The following is a 23,338-nucleotide window of genomic DNA, read 5'->3' as shown; positions in this document are numbered from 1 at the left end:
ATTATTTCTTAAGTATGGAATTAAAATTTTATAGTATATTACCTATGCATATATGTCAGTACAATTTATGTACAATTTAAAAATTTTTTAACAGGTGGTCAAAAACAGAGGATTGCTATTGCTCGAGCCCTATTAAAGGTACAGTATATATTTACTTCAGATTCTGTAAATGTACATTTTATTTACAACTTACTACTATGAAAAAGATGTTAATATAACCTACAGCATGTTTTATGTTTTAAAGTATTTTCCTTGCTGAGATATCAAGGCTTTCTAGATATATTTCTACCTTGTCTGGACACGGCAGTAATGTTTCTACATTATTGTATTTGCGTAACAAAAGTAAAAAATCTCCAGATATCATTTGATTAAAGATCTTATATATCACTTGTACTTGAGGTTTATAGCGTGCTTGCTAACTGTTGAGCTTTGCATCATCTTTGACCTTTTGCCGTATTTAGTCCTTTCATTTCATATGTTGACTGTACACGCTAAGGGAGATCGTGTCTCATTTTTCCTGCCCAGGAATACCTTTACATGAAACACCTTGTGGACAACAGGACACTAGCAAAAAATGTTTCAGGTGTTTGTATTTCCCTTACAACAACTTACCTGTCACTTTAAATAGAAGTGAGAAATCCTTTTTGGAAGTAAAAGTTTTTTGAGGCACTGATAAGAAACTTAAGAAACATGAATTTTACAAATGACTGTTCAGTCCATCAAGCTTTTTTGTTTAGCTAGGCTGTCCCAATATTTTATGCATTTTAAAGTACAGTAGATAGATTCCTTGAAATATTTTTGTATGCTGTTGAAAAGCTGTCTTGAGTTGTCATCAAGACTAACCACTATTACCTCTAGAATAGATATGGATGTAAGGTATACAAATTTGGGTTAATTTCTTTTAACAAGCCATTGAATTTATGTATAGGAAAAAAGAGCATAGATGGAAAATTAAATTTAGAACATAATTATTCATAGATACAAACACAAAATCTACATAAATATCCCTGAGTTTTATTCCTTAGCTTTTACCATAGGATAAATGCAAAGAAAGAAAAGTACTTATTGGTGTTGAAGTTCTTTACAGTACTGTGCTGGCATGTGGCGCGATGGAGAAGCGCTTCCCCACAAAATGAATGTGCTTGCTGTGAATTGAAACTTGTGCCTGGTGTCTGTCTGTGCCACTATATATATATATATATATATATATATATATATATATATATATATATATATATATATATATATATATATATATATATATATATATATATATATATATTGCAGTGTGAAAATTAACATGTTAATTCATGCAATTCATTTTCAAAGGTATAATGCATTATTTTTCCTTAATTCCATTAATCAGCATCCCTTACTGTCTAAGCAAACGGTTTTCAAACTGAGGGCTGTGTCCTTGACAAGGATAACATTGTAAAAAGTAAAATGAATTCCAGTTTTACAAAATGTTTGGTTTTTAAAATAAAATGTACACATAAATGAAAGTGTTCTTTAGTTGTTACATAAAAGTAGTTGTTTATCCATGTATGAATACAGGAGAGTAAAAAGTGGAACTTAAAAGAACCTGTGATTACAGATTAGCCAAAAATTTATCTCAGTGCTCACATGGGGCGTGGTTTCACTGTGCCATCTCACACTGGTCGTGTTTTCAAACTCTGCTTCTGTCTTTCCAAATTGAAGTCTTTCAAAACTCAGTTTATCTTCCACAATACTCCCAAATGCTCTATTTCTCACTAAGACTTATAAATGAGCAGGCTGTGTTCTTTTTCTCGGGTATGGTTTGCTAACGTTAAAAGATTTTTAGTTTTGGTGAATTTGTTTTGTGTACCATCATTTTAAAGCAGTTTTAGAAACTGGCCGATTAAGGCAGATTATTGTACCTTGAAGATAAACTTTAACAATTGTTAACAATAAAATACACATATCTGACATTTCATTTTAGTTTTATTAGTATTAATCGTCAGCAGTAGCCTATTGTTTCATACAGAGTTTGGTAACCTTCAATATTTCCTTAAAAATAAATACACAAGAGGCTAAAGTTAGAAGCAGAACTGTGTTTAAAGTTTTCAGAAGTAGAACCCAACATTGACAACAATGATCTATAAAGCATAGATTCAACCTTCACAAATGAAATTGAGTTATTATCCTCTTTTTTGAACTGAAGCAAACATGTAACTTGAATTACTTTTCTGCTTCTTTTGATCTGAATTCATATGTAACTGTAGACATTTTGTAAATTTAAAATTTAGACATTTTAGGCCAATTTTTATTTCTTACCAAACCATGCTGCTGTTCTTACTCTCTGCAATCATTTCTTAAAATCCCCAAGTGCAAAATTGCTTTTGACATTATTGCACATAAATTACATACCCAAAAATGAATGGCTGTTATTTTGCTTATGCAGTAAAAAAAAGTTGCAGATGGCTGAAGAGTAATGAGTATAACACTCCAAATGATTAAAAGAAAGTGTTTATATGTATAAAAAAAATAATATTGGCTAAATAACATAAATAACAAATTTGGTGCTGGATTTTACAGTACATAACCAAGACATTTTATAATGCACAACCTTGAAATGCATTTTTCTTTGTGCACCAATCTGTAATTTATCATTGCACCAAGTGTAGATGTCATAACCCATGTCTTTGCAAAGTTATACTGTTTGGTACAAGGTGTCCCCCTTTTTGGAAGCATTTTATGTCCCTTTTTGGAAACCTTTAGTTTTGCATTTCTCAAAATTAATATTATAATTGCAGTTATATATATCTACAGTATCTATATATTTAGAGGAAAATATATACACAAAAAAGCATATCACTTTGAAGCAAGAGGTAAACAATTTGCAACTGTGTACATACCCACACGTACATACTCATTCAATATCTTACTTTCAGAATTATTTTTCTTGCCAGTTCTTGAAACAATTTCTGTTTACCACTAGACACAGAGAAACATTGTATTTTGTTCAATAGATTGTGTTTTTTATGCTACAATTTACACATCTTCTCCTGCCTTCTGTTGCAATTGCTCCACATAAGTTTAGTGTGTTTCTATTTTTTTATTTTTTGTTGTTGCTTTTTTCTTGCATTTCACTTCTAGAATAAACTAAGTATATACATACATTTTCCTCCAGTGCTGGGTTATGAGGACAATGCCTTTCCTGAAAGCCTTGGGCATAGGGTAGGATACAGCCCTAGACATGGCCCCAGAGCTCTTCAGTTTCTTATTTCTCATTTGTAATCGTGCTCAGTTTTGCCCGTGGGTCACCAGTGAACTTTGTTGGGTAAAACTGGGTCTTGAGGCCATAAACTTGGTGAAGCACTGACCACAATCTTTCAAACAGGGACCAGTGTGGAATGTCCAATCAACCTAAACAGAACATGTTTGGCATAAAGAAGGAAAACTGGCATACTCAGAAACAGTGTTTGAAGTAAATAAAAAATGACTGGTTCTGTTTTTATGCCAAGACATTAGCAATTCATTGAAGAGCAGTTGTGGGAATGAAGCATGTGCAATTAGAAACATGATAAATAATATTAATATGGGGCTGTCAATCCTGTTGATGAATGGAGGAGGGGGGTGTGTAGCACAGTGGTTAAGGCTTTGGATTTCAAACCCTGAAGTTGTGGGTTCAAATCCACTACTGACACTGTAACCATGAGCACCTGCCTGTGCTCCAATTGGAAAACCAAAAGAAATGTAACCAACTGTATCATAAATGTAATTACCTTGGATAAAGGAATCAGCCAAATAAGTAAAGTTACATGTAAATTATACAGTGAACAAGTCAGTAACTGAAATTACTTTTTTTGTTTCTCATTTGCTTGCAACCCAGCGATATGGACAGCATGATACAGTTATGTTCAATCAAAAGTGGGAGTCCTCATGTGAAACTTCAAATGATGTGCGTACAGCATAACAGTTGTGGAACGAGCCCCGGACACAGACAGACGGACAACGTTTTGTCACCCAACACCCACATTTATTTACACTAATATTTACATTTATGTGTATAACCCAGTGCCTCTCGCACCAATCACCCTAAAGTCCAGGCCTCTCTCTTCAGTGCCTCTCTTCTTCTGGCCGCCTCCACTCCTCTCCAGCAAGACTTTGTCCACTCCTCACCCGACTCCAGCCATCAAATGGAGGGAGGCGGCCCCTGTTATAGCCACCGAGATGTGCTCCAGGTCTCCTTCAGTAACCTTCCGCAGACACACCCCTGTGTGGCGGAAGCACCGGCTGTGTACCCAGAAGCACTCCGGGTGTCCCTGATCCTCTTCCCCCCAGCACTTCCGGGTGTGGCGGAAGTGCTGAGGCCCAGGGCTCTCCAGGCACCGGGGCGCCCCCTGGCAGTGACCACAGGCCCCTACAGGGTTGAGCCTCCAAGCTCTGCACCCTTGGTCCCCAACGCAACCAGGGCGGTCACCCCCTCGTGGTCTGGAGGAGGCGCAAACCCTCCTCTGGTCCTCTTGGGCGTCCCGGCTGGGTACCACCCCCCAGCCACATGCCTCATAGTAATCACCAGTATAATAAGAAACATTGCTAGTACTTTAAGTTGAAATTGAAAGAGCAGAAAACTAACACAACAGGCAGTATCTGAATATGGTAATTGAACCCATGACTCCTGAACTGTGAAACTGTACCCTACGATGCTTCAAAGTTATACTAGGAGCAATACTTACAAATCAAGCATAGTATCAACTTCTTCAGTAACTGCGTCTTCCTCAAAAGTCAAAGCTCTGATCAGAATGTGACTCAAGGTCTTCATATTCCATATCTCTAGCATTCTGTAGCTTTTCTAGGACATTCTCAACCTTATGTTTTCTTGGTTTTAAAGGAGAAGGCATTTCCTTTGTACAAACTTCAAGTCTTATTGCGCATCAAGCAAAATAATCCCCATGCACTCTAACAGAAGATGTGTGCATAATGTTGCATAAAGATGAGCTGTTGTATGCCCAGTTTATTTCTTGCTTTTTACACACAGCTGTGACTTGTAGTATGTAGTATCAATGACTAATCATAGGCAACTATACATTATTGGAATGCTCTGAACCTCTGGTATCCAGTGGTAATGAGCATTCCCCTGCATGTGGCTCAACATATGTGGGATCTTTAATAAAAGCAGAGTCACTCAGTATATACATGTGCAAACTATATATTTTACTAATGAAAGATGGCACACAATATTGAAACTTGTCATTTGTTTGACAGGAGCCAATTAAGCACCTCATGCATAAGTGGCTAAAGGGAGTGGTGAGAGTTAATAAATGTCACTTTTTGTTGCACCTAGTAAGAGTTCACTATTTAACAATTTAAGACTGAAAGAAACTTGCCTTTCTAATACAATTAAAAACATGTAATTTGAATCTGTTGTCTGCATTAGGGAGTGTACAACACATTCCTAATATAAGAACTCAATCACTAAAATAGTCTGGTCTAATCCAAACAGCCTTGCTAAGCTGTGGCTCACCATCCACTTGAAGAAGACTTGCATTTCAGTTTTGTTTTATGTAAATGATGACTCCCTCCCCTTTTCAGATTAAATAAAAGGAAGTGATGAAGAGAGCCTCTTTGGAAAATGGAGGCTTAAGATAAAATCCAGTAAAAAAAAATCAAAACACAGGCAGCAGTGAGACAACAGCAAAAGGAAGAAAGCATTTAATAGTGAAAGCACATTAAACTGCAAATACAGGGGCTTAGACAGGGCCAATAAGGATTAAAAAGATCCTGTACTTAGTTAAACTCATTATTAAATCATGTTCAGTTTTAACACTAGAATCCCTTAAGTCTACAAAAAAACTCATAATCCTGAGCCACCTTAAATTGCCTCGCACCTCCTCATCAGCATCTTTTGTTTTGCAAATGTGTCGATCAGCAGCAGGAAGCCTGCTATCCCATCCCCCACCGACGCAGCTTTAGTCGTACATCAAGTCCTCCCAGCTTAGGTCTGTTTAACTAGATGTGAGGTGCCTTGAATTGTATAGTATATCATTATTTGAAACATGTACATTTCATGTGGGTTCCTTGTCTGCAACAATCTGTGTAAATGTAGGATGACGGGAAATGTGAGACAAGAAATGTTGAACACATAACTAAAACAGAAACGTTTTTCATGTTCTATTAATTGGCAAAATGTTGACGTAAAGTGTGTAATGTGTGAAGACTGAAGTCCAAATATCAAATAAACACTTTCCTAGAAGACACAGATATAACAAAACAATTGTGCTTTTTTTCAAGAATTTAACCAAAGTAAAAGAAATTGGGATAGTCTGCTACACACACACCCACATATATGTCTGCTTGGCTGGTGTAGAGGTAAGAACTACTGTCTCCAAGTCAAGAGGTGGTGGGTTTGATTCTGGGTCTTTCATGGTTTGAACTGTTTTGAGTAATAAGCGGCTATTATTATTACTATTATAAAATAAAAACATACATTTGATTTAGAGTCTGTAACAGCAGGTTTAAATTTATAATTTTGCAAAAAATTAGCATTTTGTTTCATTATTCACTTTTATTCTCTTAGTCACGTTCACGCTCCCCCTGATCTCACACTGTTAGTTTTCAAATAAAGACGTGCTATAGGGTTCTACATCTGAGAAAGAGAACAGAAGCCCTCTGCATGAGAAACATCCACACACACTCACTCATACATAAGAACAGCGCAGCTGCACCAGATGTAAAGGCAAAAGATTGGACCGTTTGGATGCAGCAAGAGGTCGGGTGTTATCTTGCCAGTGAACCTGTCACATGCATGTCCTTCAACGAAACATCAGGGCATACCAAGCTTGCCAAGGTATTGTGCAAATTTACGCTTGTGAATATATTTTGTAATGGTCTTTATATAAAATAACATTTACATGTTACTTAATATAAAAGCCAGATCGAATGTTATTTACTTTGATTTATTTACTTATTTCCCTACAGCGTAAAGTCACAAGTGGACTGCAGAGCTTCCTGTGTTTAATCTACACGGGCATGCTGACAGCTTTTGAATTATTGTTTGGTTTTCTTCGTAGATTACATTCTCTGATAAATATGAAATGATCACACTTGCCTCTATCTTTCCCCTGTTGCCCTTCTGTTGTTATTTTGGTCCCTCAGACAAGCCTTATTTATGTTGAAATACACACATGGGGTTTCAGGACATGTGACAGTGCACACATTTGATTAGCTATCTTGTCCTAATGATGAAAGACTCTTATCAAAGTGTTTGATCTTTTATGTACCTTCGCACACCCTCCTTTCTTTCCCAAGCTGTAAACTAATTAGGTAATTCGTATTCAATCACATCTATCAGTATCTGTTTGCAAGTTCTAAAGTAATTAAATAAGGTTCTGTGATATGTGCTTTGGTAATAAAGTAACTGAAAAAGAAGCTGACTGGAACAAATGCATAAATTAAAAGTATATTACAAAAGTATGCTTGCAAGTAAGTCCTATAAATTCAGTTCATCCTGGTTCGTTTGAGCAAAATTATTTAAATTTAGTTTGCAATTTAAAATTTGTCAGTTTTACACACCAGAACAACAGTAATGTTTTCTGACTATTGGAGTAGGAGTTTGGGCTGTTAGGCCGGGGTTATACTTCACACGCAACGCAGTGCATGCTGCAGTGGACGCTCCTGCTGCGCAAGAGTTGTACTGTTTATACTTGCGTGCATACTTTACGTAAATCTGGAGGAATCCAGTAGGTGGCAGTGCGAGATATTATCACGGTGAGAACAGGTTCGGCTTCTCTGTGTTGTGAATTGCCTGGAACACCCATTAAATTCTGATGACACCTTACCGCAATATCTCTGAAAAGGATGTTTAATGATTAAATCCATCAGTCTTGGGATGTGTCCATTCCAGCTAGCATTGAGCACGAGGCATCAGCTCTTCGCAAGGTGAATACAAGCACACACATACACTGGAGTCACTTTAGCGGCACCAACTCCCCAAATCTGCATGTCTTTGGAAAGAAACCGGAGCACAGTTTGGAAACCCAAGAGGAAAACATGTAAACTCCAAGCAGGGAATACCAGCGACGTGACTCCGCCACTGTGTCACCCCCATGTGTGTAATTATTAACAGTATTCATTATTTAAACGATATTAACAATTTATCTGTAAAATATAACATACATACTTTATTGCATTTCATCATGAAAATGATATCAAGTATAAATCTAAAGATTCTAAATTTGCAGAGAGTTGGAATATCATACATTTAATGTGTTCTGTGTGGTGATCTATTGCTGCTTGCTGCTGCTGTCAGGTCCAAGTTGGGATGATGTTTATGACGGTCTGCTTTAATTATAAAGTAAACTACGAGGTTAAAGTAGATTAAAGGCGAAATTTCTACTTTAATCACAAAATACAAATTTTCACAACGGCCTTAATTTTTTTTCTCTGTGGCTCAAATAGAGCGATGTGCATTATATTGCTGTTGTGAAGTTGCAAAAAAAAAAAAAAGATGGCACAATAGATGATATGTGAGACTTTTAAAATGTATCGTGTCATTAGGATTGGGAATATGTGACACTTGAATAGAAAAGCACCACAAATGCATTTATATGTCGGCATTTTGCTTCACCACATCGAACCATTCATCAAACATCGGAGCGCTCACATCGATCCCATAGGATCCGCAAGCTTTCTGTTACATGTAAATAGTAAACAGAGACTCTGACGTCACGTATAAACTTTTAGCACACTGCTCCCCCATGACTTTTTGCTGGTACTGGCACTTTTGCACGTGTCACGTTAATTTCTGAGGACCTGCTCAGAGGACGCATCAAATGAGCGCATGGCAGACATGATGCATTTGCTTATGCGTTCTGAGCGTGAAGTATAAACAAACCCTTAGAGTGATTGTAAGTGATATTTTGTGATAACTGTATAGTTGTCTAGAGGTGAGCGAGATATCAATTCACATTTGGGCAGCAATATATAATAAGTGTGAATGTGTGTAGGCTACATGAACCAACATGCACTCAAATCGTTTTTCTTTTTCTAAAAGGCATGTCATTCATGACCAAGTACAATGTTGTATTGGTCCTTCATTCCATTTGTACAAAGAAAGGCCACTGTACTTTCTCACATCTGTATATTTCATCAGGGAAGCAAGCTGCTTCACTTGCGGATTGCTGTGTCTACAATGTGCACTTGTGTGCTCCTTTCCATATGTGAAAATGATTTTCATGTATTTGTATTCCAAGTGTGCTGAAATATTGCAATGCATTTTCAATAAATTTTATGTATGTTTTTTGACTGTGGACAGTTTTTATTTTCTGTTAAGTCATGCCACTTGCCGTTTACCTACATATTACATTAAATTATTTAGTCTGCATTTTATGATATATTTGTATAGAATATTTTGTTATGCTTTTCATAAATAATTACTGAAACATTTTTTGACAGTGCACCTGGGAAGTTTTGTTTTTTTTTTTAACTTGAGGATTTAAGGTGAATAGGCCAAGAATATCTTTTGTCTGCCAAGAAGTGAGTTTTACATTCACTGCAGTTGCAATGGGCTATGTATGGTTTTTGAGGGTTGGGCAGTAGGGACGCATTATGAGGGTGCTGAATTGACCTGGCATTAGTGAGAACAAAAGGATTCAAACAGCACTAGGTGTAGCTGTGGAAGTTACAGTACTGGAGAAATGCATGCCGGTTCTAGTGGTTATACAAAACAGCATATTAAAAAAACCAGTAATTCAAATAATTGATTTTCTACGCATCTCATTTGCCCAAATTAATTTGACATATATGTTTGAAAACTTAAATGTCATATTCAAATAATTGATTTTCTATGCATCTCGTTTGCCCAAATTAGTTTGACATATATGGTAGAAAACTTACATGTCATGTCATTTGTTCTTGATAAGCTATATAGTCAAAAGTTGGTGGACACCCAATTATATAATTTATTTGTTTGAGCCAAATCCACTGCTAATAAGTGTATAAAATCGCACAAAGCCAAAGTTTCAATTGACAAACATTGGCAGTAGAATGAGCCATACCAAATAGCTCAGTGACTTTAAACATGGCACTGTCAATATGACCCCAACTTTGCCACAACTGAAATTTCTTGCTCTGCTAGATCTGTCCCAGTCAACCGCAAGTGTTCTTACTATATTGTGAAGTGGGAATATCTCGAAGCAACAATACCTCAGTCATAAAGTGGTAGATTACACAAATTCACTGAGTGGGACCAATAAGTGCCAAAGTACATAGAGAGAATGAGTGCCAAAGTACATAGAGAGAAAAAATTACCCATTCTGTGTTAGGAGTTTCATGAAATGAGTTTCCATGGCCAAGCAGCTGCACACAAGCCTAAGATCATTATAAGTAAGGCCAAGTGTTAGAGTGGTGTAAAGCACACCACCATTGGACTTGGGAGCAGTGGAAACGTGTTCTCTGGAGTGGTAAAACTCTTTTCTTTATATGGCTGTGTGATGAAATTAGTCTGGGTTTGCATAGTTCCTGCTGTAAAGTTTGGAGGGGGGAGTGATACAGGAAATACATAGATAAAAAGAATTGTGAGCCATCATTATAAATGAACTCCAAGATTAATGTCCTTTATTTGCACCAACTGGTGGAGTCCCATGAGCTTTTATTTAATGCAATGTGACAGACTCACTAAAATTAACAGAGCAGTGTTTTATCAGTTTGGTGCATTTACATAACACTTTTAAATGTATTTTAATTTACACTAAACCAGAATCAGATAAATGATATATACTAGGTAATACCCCCCTGCCATTAAGTATTATGTAAAATCCCAAAACAGTTCATCATTAAAAGTCATGGGTGGTTCATGCAAATAAGATTTCTTATATTTAAACTGTTATCACGGAACAAAATATAAAGTTAAAATGTTATATATAAATGTCCTGCGGTGGGTTGGCACCCTGCCCAGGATCGGTTCCTGCCTTGTGCCCTGTGTTGGCTGGGATTGGCTCCAGCAGACCCCGTGACCCCGTATTCGGATTCAGCGGGTTAGAAAATGGATGGATAGATGTTATATATAAATGTGCTGGTACAAATGATGTCAGGATGTCCTAGGTGTAAATAGACATGCAGTTTCCAAGCAGATTTTTTATGTAGGTTTGGATTTTTTTTCTCCCTAAATAATAAAAACCATCATTTAAAAACTGCATTTTGTGTTTACTTGTGTTATATTTGACTAATGGTTAAATGTGTTTGATGATCAGAAACATTTTGTGTGACAAACATGCAAAAGAATAAGAAATCAGGAAGGGGGCAAATAGTTTTTCACACCACTGTATATAGGTGTCATGGTCAGGTGTCTACTAACTTGGCCAAATAGTTTCTTGACTTTAACATTAAAAAATATCCATTTATGTTATCACCATTAATAACACTAATTGCCTAACAAAAATGTTTCAGGTAAATCACCAATGACTTGTTCTTTTTAGGCACAGTGTAATTGGTTTGAATGTTAGTTAAGCTTTTCCATTTTTGCTACCATAAAATATGTATTACATAGTTGTGTTAATGTTTTTGAGAAGGCAGTGTTTCCATTATAAAATAATGGCTTGTTAAGTGAGTGAAGGTACTAATCAGTGTTACAAAGAATAAAGTATAGGAGTTAATGACTCAAACACATATAGGAAACCACTGATTTAGTAGACTTCTTTGGAGTGTTTTGTTATTCCTAAGAATTTTGCTTAATGTACAGGAACTTCTTCTTTTCATCTGGTGTGCATCACTGCATTTAAAACATGTTACTTTTACAGACACACATTCTAGGCTAATACAACTCTGGATAGACCCCCATATGACTATCTGTATCTACAGCATCATTGCTTTGGCTTTATGAATGTTGACATAATTAATCAATAAGTTTATTAACCTGTAATGTTTTTGTACAGTTTTGCACTTGGCAGCACATTCGTGACTGATGTTTGTTTTACACTGGATTGGGTCAAAAAAGTTTTTTGTCATTCCTTTTTTTTTTTTTTCTCCTGGTAGAGCATGTTTTAGTGACTTTGCCTAACCTTTGTTAATAGCTGGTACTGCAAAAGTTATATTTTAATGTCTGCTTTGTACTTGTACCTGAAGTATGATAGTAATGCATTATATTTTTACTTTCAGAACCCAAAGATTCTTCTGTTAGATGAAGCAACAAGGTATGTTATACCAAATAATTTTATTATTTTTTACAGACAGGCCATTGTTAAGTAATGTAGTAGTAATTTTAGTATTATATTGCAGACTTGCAACCTTTTATTTCCAGGCTCACAAGTTTTGAGACAAAACATAGTTCAATCACAATGAGAAAGTCCAGTGTGCTTTTATTTTAGGTTTTAATACATTAAAACATTCTTTTCCAGCAAACTCAAAACAAAATTTCTTTCCGCACACTTGCCATTTGCCAAAACTGTTTATATACGCCCCTCCCTGGGTAGTCCAACAGTGCACCATGGTTCTGAAAAAATATGATTACTTTATATAGGCTCTTTCATCAAATTGTTAGTCAAAGTGCGATCATGGGACATATTGAAGTACAATATCCATTTGCCATGTTGGACAAATATATTTTACTCTAACTTTAGTGAAAAAACTAGGACAGCAGGAATCCTGATACGAGGGGTGTTCAATAATTTATCTGAGTATGAAAGAAAGTAGCAAGCATGTTGAAACAAGTCTGTTTATGTTGTGACATATCTCAAGGCTACTCTTGCACAGTTTTGGCTCAGTGCGAGTCTAACATTCCAATAGACAGGGTGTCAGGAGAGTCCTTATGTAAATCAAGTAAGCTTCTTCACAACAATATGCCGGTTCACATGTCACATTAGTCACAGGCTGCCATCTAAAAATGTGGGTTCCAGCCACACACCCTACAGTCCTGACCTGACTCCCTCAGATTATTTTTGTTCTGAGTTTTGAAGAAATCTCTCTGTCGACACGTTTTTCAAGTAACAGGGATGTCAAGGCAGCTGTGGGCCATAGGCTGTGGCTGTTTTGATTGCCTTGGAGAAAAAACTTCTTCAGAAAAAAGACACGTGGAGTTTCTGGATGAACATTCAGAATAAGACTTGCAAAATGCACAAAGCTAAATCAGTTCAATTTAATTGTTATAATTCTTATCGTTTTTGCAAAATACCCTCCTCCTTCTAGTTCTTCCCACCATTACCTAATGTCTAAGCCCAGTATTATCCATAATCCAGTGTCCATCATCTGACCAAAACTTACCAAGGTTATTCCTTACCCTGTGTAGGCTTCTAAGCATCTGAGACTTGTTTATCGATCAATTCCCACCATTAAGTCAGAATCGGGAAGACCCACACATGACATACTGGGATGCTTTAAATGAATAGTTACTTGTTGCGTAAGCATCCCTCAAGGCCTACATTTTTTAGCAGCTGCATCTCTAAAACAAGGGTGGTTAGTTTTCTTTTAGAGCACACTTTCCTTAGTTTGTCATCATCTTATGCTACTGTCTGAATAAGCAGACAGGGAGGCAGGGACCAGGCTGCTAGAAGTAAATGCAAGTCACACTGAACTGATAAGCACATGCAGTTTTCTTAGTTGCTTGGAAGAAATAAAAATACTGGCACAAGTCTTTAATAATTAACTTTTATATAACCTAAAGTTAGGTAATATAACACATTTTTACTTTAAGCTGATTAAGAGCAATTGATACACAGATTCAAATTATCTCTCTCTCTTTCTTTCTATAGATATATATATATTTACAGTATATAACTGTGTGTCATTATAAAAATTATATATATATATATATATATATATATATATATATATATATATATATATATATATTATTACACATTGATATATTGTGACGCATGAGTCACTGTCCTGTACCCGAAAAACAGTCATTCTTAGTCATCAGAATGAACAGCAAGAGTGTTTATTGAAGCCCTACCCCTCCATGACACACAAACACTACAAACAAGCAGTGGCTTCATTAGTCATTCCACCTTGGCTCCCTCCTTCAGTTCAGGTACTGATCAACCTCCTCATCAGGTTGGTCCCATGGCTGCAGGTCTGCGACTGGCGGAAAGGGGACAACATATATATATATATATATATATATATATATATATATATATATATATATATATATATATATATATATATATATATATATATATATATATATATATATATATCTTTATATATATCTATATATATATATATATCTTTATATATATATATATATATATATATATATATATATATATATATATATATATATATATATATATATATCTTTATATATATATATATATATATATATATATATATAAATATTCAAATTGTGGCCAAAGTGTCAATATTTTGTGTGGCCACCATTATTTTCCAGCACTGCCTTCACTCTCTTGGGCATGGAGTTCACTAGAGCTTCACAGGTTGCCACTGGAATCCTCTTCCACTCCTCCATGACGACAACATGGAGCTGGTGGATGTTAGAGACCTTGCTCTCCTCCACCTTCCTTTTGAGAATGCCCCACAGATTCTCAATAGGGTTTAGGTCTGGAGACATGCTTGGCCAGTCCAGCACCTTTACCCTCAGTTTCTTTAGCAAGGCAGTGGTCATCTTGGAGGTGTGTTTGGGGTCGTTATCATGTTTGAATAATGCCCTGCAGCCCAGTTTCCGAAGGGAGTGGATCATTCTCTGCTTCAGTATGTCACAGTAAATGTTGGCATTCATGTTTCCCTCAATAAACTGTAGCTCCCCAGTGCTGGCAGCACTCATGCAGCTCCAAACCATGACACTCCCACCACCATGCTTGACTGTAGGCAAGACACACTTGTCTTTGTACTCCTCACCTGGTTGCCGCCACACACACTTGACACCATCTGAACCAAATAAGTTTTATCTTGGTCTCATCAGACCACAGAACATGGTTCCAGTAATCCATGTCCTTAGTCTTCTTGTCTTCAGCAAACTGTTTGCCGGCTTTCTTGTGCACTATCTTTAGAAGAGGCTTCCTTCTGGGACAACATTCATGCAGACCAATTTGATGCAGTGTGTGGCGGCGTATGTTCTCAGCACTTACAGGCTGACCCACCACCCCTTCAACCTCTACAGCAATGCTGGCAGCACTCATATGTCTATTTTCAAAAGGCAACCTCTGGGCACTCAACTTCTTTGGTTGACCATGGCGAGGCCTGTTCTGAGTGGAACCTGTCCTATTAAACCACTGTATGGTCTTGGCCACCGTGCTGCAGCTCAGTTTCAGGGTGTTGGCAATCTTCTTATAGCCTAGGCCATCTTTATGTAGAGCAACAATTCTTTTTCAGATCCTCAGAGAGTTCTTTGCTATGAGGTGCCATATTGAACTTCCAGTGACCAGTATGAGAGTGATAACACCAAATTTAACACACCTGCTCGCCATTCACACCTGAGACCTTGTAACACTAATGAGTCACATGACACCGGGGAGGGAAAATAGCTAATTGGGCACAATTTGGACATTTTTCCCTTAGGGGTATACTCACTTTTGTTGCCAGCGGTTTAGACAGCAAATTTACACTGTTATACAAGCTGTACACTGACTATTTTACATTGTATCAAAGTGTCATATCTTCAGTGTTGTCCCATGAAAAGATATAATAAAATAAAGTATTTATAAAAATATGAGGGGTGTACTCACATTGGCCTATTTAACTCTCTTAAATTACACAGTGTCTGTGATTTTTCATTATCTCACACAAGTTTTAAACTTAGCAACAGAAAAGAAAAACGGGCTGCTTGCAAGTTTTTCTAAAAAAAAAAAAAAACAGCCTTGGTCAGTCTGATGATGTTCGGACAAATATACAGTATGATGGCTTTTAAGATACTTTAAAATATAAGCATAAGTTTTTGATAATTCTAAAGATTATGATTGAAAGCACATTGATCCCTAAATAAAAATTTTCTGTATGACCACCTCGAGCTCCAGCATCCAACATATTTCTAATACGCTTACGAACCACCACCCCTGGCTCAGTCACTATCTCGTGGGCTATCAGCTTGGTACAGCACAGCTTGGGGTCCACGAGCCCATTGATAGAGGATATGATGGATCAGCTGCCGCATCCCTGGGATCGTGGCCAAACAATGGTTTAGGGAGGTTGACATTTATATAGGCATTCCCTCAGACACAGTTTGAGCTTGTAGACCAGATAGTCCACAAAAGCCTATTCACTCCTAGATATTATACAACCCTAGCTAGTGGGCCAAAAACTTGGAGTGTGTTATAGGGATTAGGACCATAACCCTGTCCCTAGGGTGGCACTCATGAAGGTGGCAGCATCTGTTGTATAGCCGAGGCGGTGTGTGCTGTGCACCCTTGAGATGCTTCGTCACGAAGGGGAGACATACTGTAATATGTTATGGGAGGGAGGAGCTGCCTCTTATTCCCAACTGTCGCAGACCAGGTCACGTAAACCCCTGGGAAGCCAGCCATACAGCAACTCGAGGGAGAACCCATTTGAGGCCTATGGTACCTCCTGCAAGGCAAACAAGATGAGATGAAAGCTGGTCCCAGTCACGCGTGTCTTCCTGAACCACCATCCTTAACAGCAGTTTGAGCAGTTAGTTAAAGCAGTCAGCCAGAATTTCTCTTTGAGGTGCTGATAAATGAATGATGATAAATGAATTGATAAATGGACATCTTCAGGTGCTTGATCCGGAGCAGTTTGGTAACCTCCCAGAAGGTATGCAACATGAAAGGTGTCCCTTCATCTGTCAGGACCTCATTAGGGATGCTAACACATAAGAAGACCCCTACCAGTTCCCAGGCAATTGTTTTGGAAAGAGCCACCCATAGGGGCTTGGCCTTTGGGTACTGGGTGGCACGGTCTATGAAGAGGAGGATATATTTATTTCTTTTGGTGAAGGGTTTGAGCGGGCTGATGATGTCCATGCTGATCCACTGAAAGGAAATGTCATTTGCTGGAAGCAGAACGAGGAGTGCATTATCTCACCGAGGTATATTAGTCAATTGACAGGCAGGACCTGCAAAAACGACATACTTCCTTGTGCACTCCAGGCCCCAAAAAATGTGATGTAATCCACTCCAGGGTTTTTCAGCGCTTAAATGTGCCCCCAAGCGGTGGGCATGGGCCAGGTCACAGATCTCAGGATAGTCTGGCTGTGGGAGAAGGAGTTATCACAAGACCAACTTAGAACTTAATAACAAGATACCATATCTTTAATAGCATAGTCAAGAAGCACTTTTAAGTGATGAAAAGTTTCTAGCCATTTTAACTTCCTCTGGTTTCAGGTTGCATAATTCTGAAAGTATTGACAATGAAGTGTAGTATTAACTATTAATGTCTTTTTTAACTTATTTTTATCATGCAGTGCTCTGGATGCAGAAAATGAGTACCTAGTGCAGGAGGCCCTGGACCGACTAATGGAAGGTCGTACTGTTATGATCATTGCACACCGTCTGTCTACTATTCAAAATGCTGATGCAGTGGCAGTTTTGGATCAGTGCAGGGTAGTTGAATGTGGAAAGCATGAGTTGTTACTTGAGGACACTGAAGGACTGTTCAGGAAACTCATGGAGAAGCAAGCTTTTTTACAGAACAATCAAAAGAGTTTGCATTTAAAGTGATGTTACTACAGTCAAAACAAAAGTAGCTATTTTTCATTGTCTTATGAGGAAATAGGTTATTTGCAGGTGCCTTAATTATGTGAACTGACAGTGTTTATCTAAAATACTTTTGTTTATGAATTGTAAATTGTAATTTTTATACAAATTGGGCATTAAACCAGTATTTTTTCTCCATGAAAACCAAAGACTTGTGTATATTGCTTACAGTGAAGACATCCATATTTTGGTATACAATAAAGAGACAAAGTATAGGAAAAGATTTGGGGTACTACTTTGTTAACCCCATATACTTGAAGGCTTGGTTACAAAAATAATAAACACATCTTTGTAGAAACAAGTCCAGTACTGAGGAAAGGAAGTTGAGTACTGGCTTATAAGATGTGATGACAGGAAGGAGTGGGTCTAGGAGGGAGGAAACCGGAAATTACATCAGTTGTTCAGTCAGCTGGTCAGCAGAGGGAGAATCAGAGAAAGGAATAGAGAATTGCGCCAAGCCCTGGTTCAGTGAGTAATCACACTTACTCAAGCTCAAAAGCTGTCTCCCATTCGCATGTACATAACATGGCCCAGAGCCTAGTCCCATAGGCTCGGGCAGCTCAAACTAAGTGCTTGTGAACCTGTGAAAGGGCATTGGTGTTGGCATGGTGGGGTGCTCTGATGATGAAGCACAGTAAACCTGTAAGGTTAAAGGTCCAAGAACCATGTCACTTCCGGGTTTGACTCCTTATGTACCGCAATCCACTGGAGGCGGGTCATACTTGGTGATAAGAGGTGAATTCTCAGCCTCGGAGGTAATACCTCAGTTAGTTAACAGCCCATTTGATTTCCATAGCCTCCCATTCCAAAGTCCAGCAGTTTCTGGCTCATAACATGATGGGTGTTCAATACCATCAACACTTTGGCTCAGCATGGCACCAAAACCTATGTCCTAAGCGTTGGTCAGGAGGATGAAAGGCAAAGAGGAGTTAGGAGCCATAAAGACTGGTGCTGACGTAAGGGCCTGCTAAAGATCATGAAATGCTGCATCTGCATTTTAAGAACCCACTTTTTTGTTAGATTTGTCAAGAGAGCTGCTGTCATGGAGAAACTGGGGACCAGCTGGCAGTAGTACCCTACTAACCCCAGGATGGCCTGGCCATGTCTTTTGGTCTGCATATGGGGTCATTTGAGGATGGCATTGACTTTTGAACACTGTGGATGGACCATACCCATGTCCACTAGTTAACCTAAATACTTGGTCTCTGTTAGCTCAAAACATCAGTTCTTAGGGTTTTTTCAGAGGCCGGCCTTACATAATGTCTGGAGTATGGCTTGGACTTGCTGTAGGTGTTCCTAACATGTCACTGCCAGTGTCCATGTGGGTTCTAAATGCAGTCTTTACCTTCACAGAGTCTATTAAGGGAACCTGCCAATACCCTTTGTCATATCAAGAATGGTGAGATATTCCGCTTTACCGAGTCACTTAAGGAAATCATCCACTTGCAGCATTGGATAAGCATTAGATTCTGAGACTTTATTAAGCTGACAGAAGTCATTGTAAAAACCTCAACTCTAGTCTGGCTTGAGGACCAACATAGTGGGGCTAAACCAGACAGCCTTGGTGTCACAATACCTCCTAACCCATTAACAGCTGTGTTTGGTGTACTTCCAGAATGGCTCAGAGTGGAGAAGGACAAACAAACTGTGATTGCCTTTACTACACTATTGGCACGTAGACTTCTCTTGCTCAACTGGAAAAATCCTAACCCACCTCTATAAGTCAGTGGATAACTGATGTTACGTACTATTTGAAATTGGAAAAAATTTAATTTTCACTTAGAGGAACTGTTCCATACTTTTTTAATACCTGGCAGGACCTAATAAGTAACATTTTAGAAATAGTATTTATACTGGGGGGAAAAGTTTTGCTCTGGTTGTTGGCCTTCCTCCCTTTTTCGTAGGTGGGGTTTGATTTTAGTTTTGTTAAGTTAGACTTGATTGTGTGGAATGTTATATGCTTTCAATAAAAATAAATAAAACATATTTTTACTTCCTATGTGTAATACTTTACATTTGCTTACATTAAATTTTTTCTGCCACACATCTGTCTAAGCCTGTATGCTGCCCAAGTCCCTCTATAATGATTCTTTTTTTTATTAATTTTAATTAAAAGCAAATAACAATCCATACAATCAAATCAAAGTTTAACAAAAACAAAATTCATCCCCCCACACAAAAGAAAAAAAGAGAGACGAGCCAGCCAACAAAGCAAATCTCTGAAACAATAAGAATGGAAGAGTATCCTTTTCCCCGATATAGAAGCTTATTCTAAAATGTTATGATTAGGTCCTGCCGTATTTTAAGTTTTAAACAGAAAATTTATAAACGGATCCTTTGAATGAGAATTAGATTTTTTCCGATTTCAGATAGAATAGGGCATCCGTTACCCACTGATTAGAGTCTGTGTTCTAGTAGTGAGACAATTATGCTTTGTTTGTCTTTCTCCTCTTTAAGCCCATCTAGGACTACACCTAACACAGCTGTTAATGGGTTAGGAGTGATTGTGACACCGAAGCTGTCTGATAGACAGTCAATTGGTTTTGTCAAAAACCATGTTAATTTGGTGCTCGGCCAACACATGTGACCCAGTGAGGCTGGAGCTAGACTGCAGTTTTCACAGGTCGAATCTTACCCTGGAACCATTTTGGATAGTTTTGATTGGGCTAAATGTGCTTAATAGAAAATTTTAAGTTGAATAATTAAGTGCTTTTTGCATATGGAGCCAGAATGTATTCTCTGCATGGCTGCTCCTTTTCCACTCCTTTTCTGAAATGTTAAATGAAGATCCTTTCCTATTATGCCCTAAGATCTTTGATAGAAAGGAACATTAAACCATTTTTTATAAATTTTGAGCATGCTGAGTCTTCAAGACAAACAATATTTAATTATTTGTAGGATGCAAAAACATCATCAATATACAGGTTTCTAAATGTTTTAATCCCAGACATTTTTCAAGCATTAAATGCTGTGTAGGTTTGAGAGGATGTGAAAGAGTGGTTGTCATGTGGAGGTGCAACAGATGGCAGCTTCTCCGTCTTCCTACATTGGTTTATATTCTGAATGAATGAAGTGCAATTGGATTATTAGTATATTGATGATAATTTGTATTAACTGGGGCACAGAGCAGGGAATATAAAGAAGTACTGCAATTCTGTTGCAGACCAGGTTTATGTATATTTTTCAATTTGTGTCGATATGCAGGTCTTCATGACCTGTATATTTGCCAACCAGTAATAAAAATAAAAGTTAGGTAGTGCCATGCCCCCTTCTGCTTTAGGTCACCTCTGTAATGATTCAGTTGATTATCTGCCAGTCCACCTAGCATTATATCATCTGCAAATTTAAACTGCCTGTTATTTTTATTCCTACAAAAATCATTAGAATTTTGTCACATGTGAGTCACTGTCTTGCACCCAAAAGACCAAGCTGAGTCTATTCAACTCGAAAATAGGAACAAAAGGGTTAAAAAAAAAAATAAAATGTAACAGTCAACACTTTTATTATACACAATCCTTGAGCCCCATCAATGCCCCTTGTGCAACTTGATTTCTTGGCTCCTTTTGTTATGGCGTTCAAATGTAAGCTAAGGGAAAACGTGATAAGGCAGACTCATGTGTGGAATGCTTAGACCTTGAGTCCTTTGCACAAATATTTTTCTGTTTGTTAAAACAAAGCATGCTTTTATATGGTTTAGTAAAGCTTACTTCTCAGACATGAATTAGTACAAAGGAACGAAGAGAACATTCGTCTTCCACAACAGACACAGCAAACAGGCAGGGTCAGGACCAGGTCAGTGGCCAAGTTATAATGTTCCCTGCATTACCCATCGGGTGATAGACGAATTGCGTGAGGAGGTGGTGAGCTTGCAGTTGCCTCTGTGATACTGCAAACCTGCGGGGTGCTGTGAACCTGCGGTTCCCTCTGCAATGGATGAGCAGCCCTCAACAGACGCATCAATCATGTTTCAGTTTTTTACTCTGTTGGGGAGGGTCTCAAAAAGAGTTCAAAAATCGTATCACACAATTATGGGCAAAGTGACTGCCCAACCCAGGCAGGGCTAGGTGCAAGAGAACATCAGTGTTGACGTGTGCAGCCCTGGGATAGTGGTGAACATCAAAAGCAAATGGCTGTAAACTAATAAACCACCAACTGAGTCAGGCATTTGCATCCTTCTGTCTTTAGAGCCACTGAAGTGGGGTGTGGACAGTCACCAGGGTAAACCTCCACCCGCACAAGTAATATCGGAGGACTTCCACTGCCCACTTAACTGCTAAACACTCCTTCTCTATGGTTGAGTAATTGCACTCCCTGGGAAGCAGTTTCCTGCCGAGAAACGTGATAGGGTGTTCTTCCCCTTCAAAACATTAGAAAGCAGCGCCCCCAACACGAAAGCAGTTGCATCCATCTGCAGAACAAAGTCATTTGAAAAGTCCGGATTCAGCAGAACATGAAATGAGGATAAAGCGGCTTTTAAGTCTGAGAAGGCTCTGTCATGGGTATCTGTCCAGACAATACTACAGTTCTTTTGCCCTTTGTCAAGTCAGTGAGGTGGTGGCCTGATGTGCAAAATTGGGAATGAACCACCTGTAGTACCCAGCAACCCAGAGGAAGGCACAAACCTGCCTCTGTGGATGCAGAAGCACCTTCCCCACCTTGGCCACCTGAGGCTTGAGCAGACCCTTTTCCATGGAATACCCCATAATAACGGGTTGCCAACATACCCAGCCTGCTCTTCTTAGGCTTATTCGTCAACCCCAGCCTCAAACTGTCAAGCACCTCCTGCAGGCGGCCGAGGTGAGATCTCCAGCTGTTACTGAAATTGACCACATCATCAGGATACGCCCCCATGTACGCAGAATGGGGACACAGGATCTGGTCCATCATCTGTTGAAAAATCAACAAAGCCCTGTTGGAGACCAAAAAGGAACCTGGTGAATTTATTAAACAGCCCATCTGGGGTCGCAAATGCGTTTTTTTTTTTTTAGGTCGCCTCTCAGTGCCCTTTCGTGACATTCAGGGTATAGACATATGAGGCTTACCCAAGTTTCTCCAGCAACTCATTTCTACGCGGCATCAGCTATGCATCAAACTTGGAAATCTATATAAAAGTGGACCGAGCCATCCGGTTTTGAATCCAGAACAATTGGGTTCTGCCACTCACTTTTGCTTTTGCAGATAACCCCGAATTCAAGCATTTCTTTCATCTCCTCATGTAGCACCTTCCTCGTTGCCTTAGGTGATGAGGGGCACGTAAAGTAATACCAGGTGCAGTTACAATCTTGTGTTCTGCAATTTCTGTCCAGCCAGGCAAGGCTGAAAAGACATCAGAGTTCCTTCTGATTAGTGTCAGCAACTCTGCCTTCTGGGCATTTGTCAAATCATCACCAATAGTGACTTCAGTCTGAGGGACTGCTGTGGATGTGACCTGGGCCTTGTGCAGGTCGTGCCATTATTTTAACAGATTAATATGCAAAACCTGTATGTGCTACCGCCAACCAGGAACACTTACTTTATAATTCATTGGACTGATGCACTCTTCCACTACTGCTAGGCCATGCCATTTCTGAAGGGATTAACACCAACACCTGATCCCCCTTCGCAGAGTTTGCTTTTCTTGTCATAACTATGTTTCTGTGCCTCCTGTTCGTACTACATATGTTCCACCACAATAGAGAACAATTTCAAGATTTTTTTTTTTACAG

At 38.4% G+C, this 23,338-nt stretch overlaps 1 protein-coding gene across 1 annotated transcript in view; it reads left to right on the top strand.

Annotated features, from left to right (window-relative positions):
* Positions 1-17,777, top strand: part of abcb10 (ATP-binding cassette, sub-family B (MDR/TAP), member 10) — a 130,171-nt gene extending 112,394 nt beyond the window's left edge. The window contains exons 11-13 of the mRNA XM_039748287.1: positions 95-138; positions 12,118-12,152; positions 17,342-17,777. Coding sequence (XP_039604221.1) covers positions 95-138; positions 12,118-12,152; positions 17,342-17,597 — 335 coding nt within the window. The 3' untranslated portion in view covers positions 17,598-17,777. The remainder of the gene's footprint in view (positions 1-94; positions 139-12,117; positions 12,153-17,341) is intronic.
* Positions 17,778-23,338: the final 5,561 nt, after the last annotated feature.

This window comes from Polypterus senegalus, chromosome 3, assembly GCF_016835505.1.
Source record: "Polypterus senegalus isolate Bchr_013 chromosome 3, ASM1683550v1, whole genome shotgun sequence".
Classification (NCBI taxonomy): domain Eukaryota; kingdom Metazoa; phylum Chordata; class Cladistia; order Polypteriformes; family Polypteridae; genus Polypterus; species Polypterus senegalus.
The sequence above is the reverse complement of the archived record's forward strand: the minus strand, read 5'-3'. Positions and strand labels throughout refer to the sequence as shown.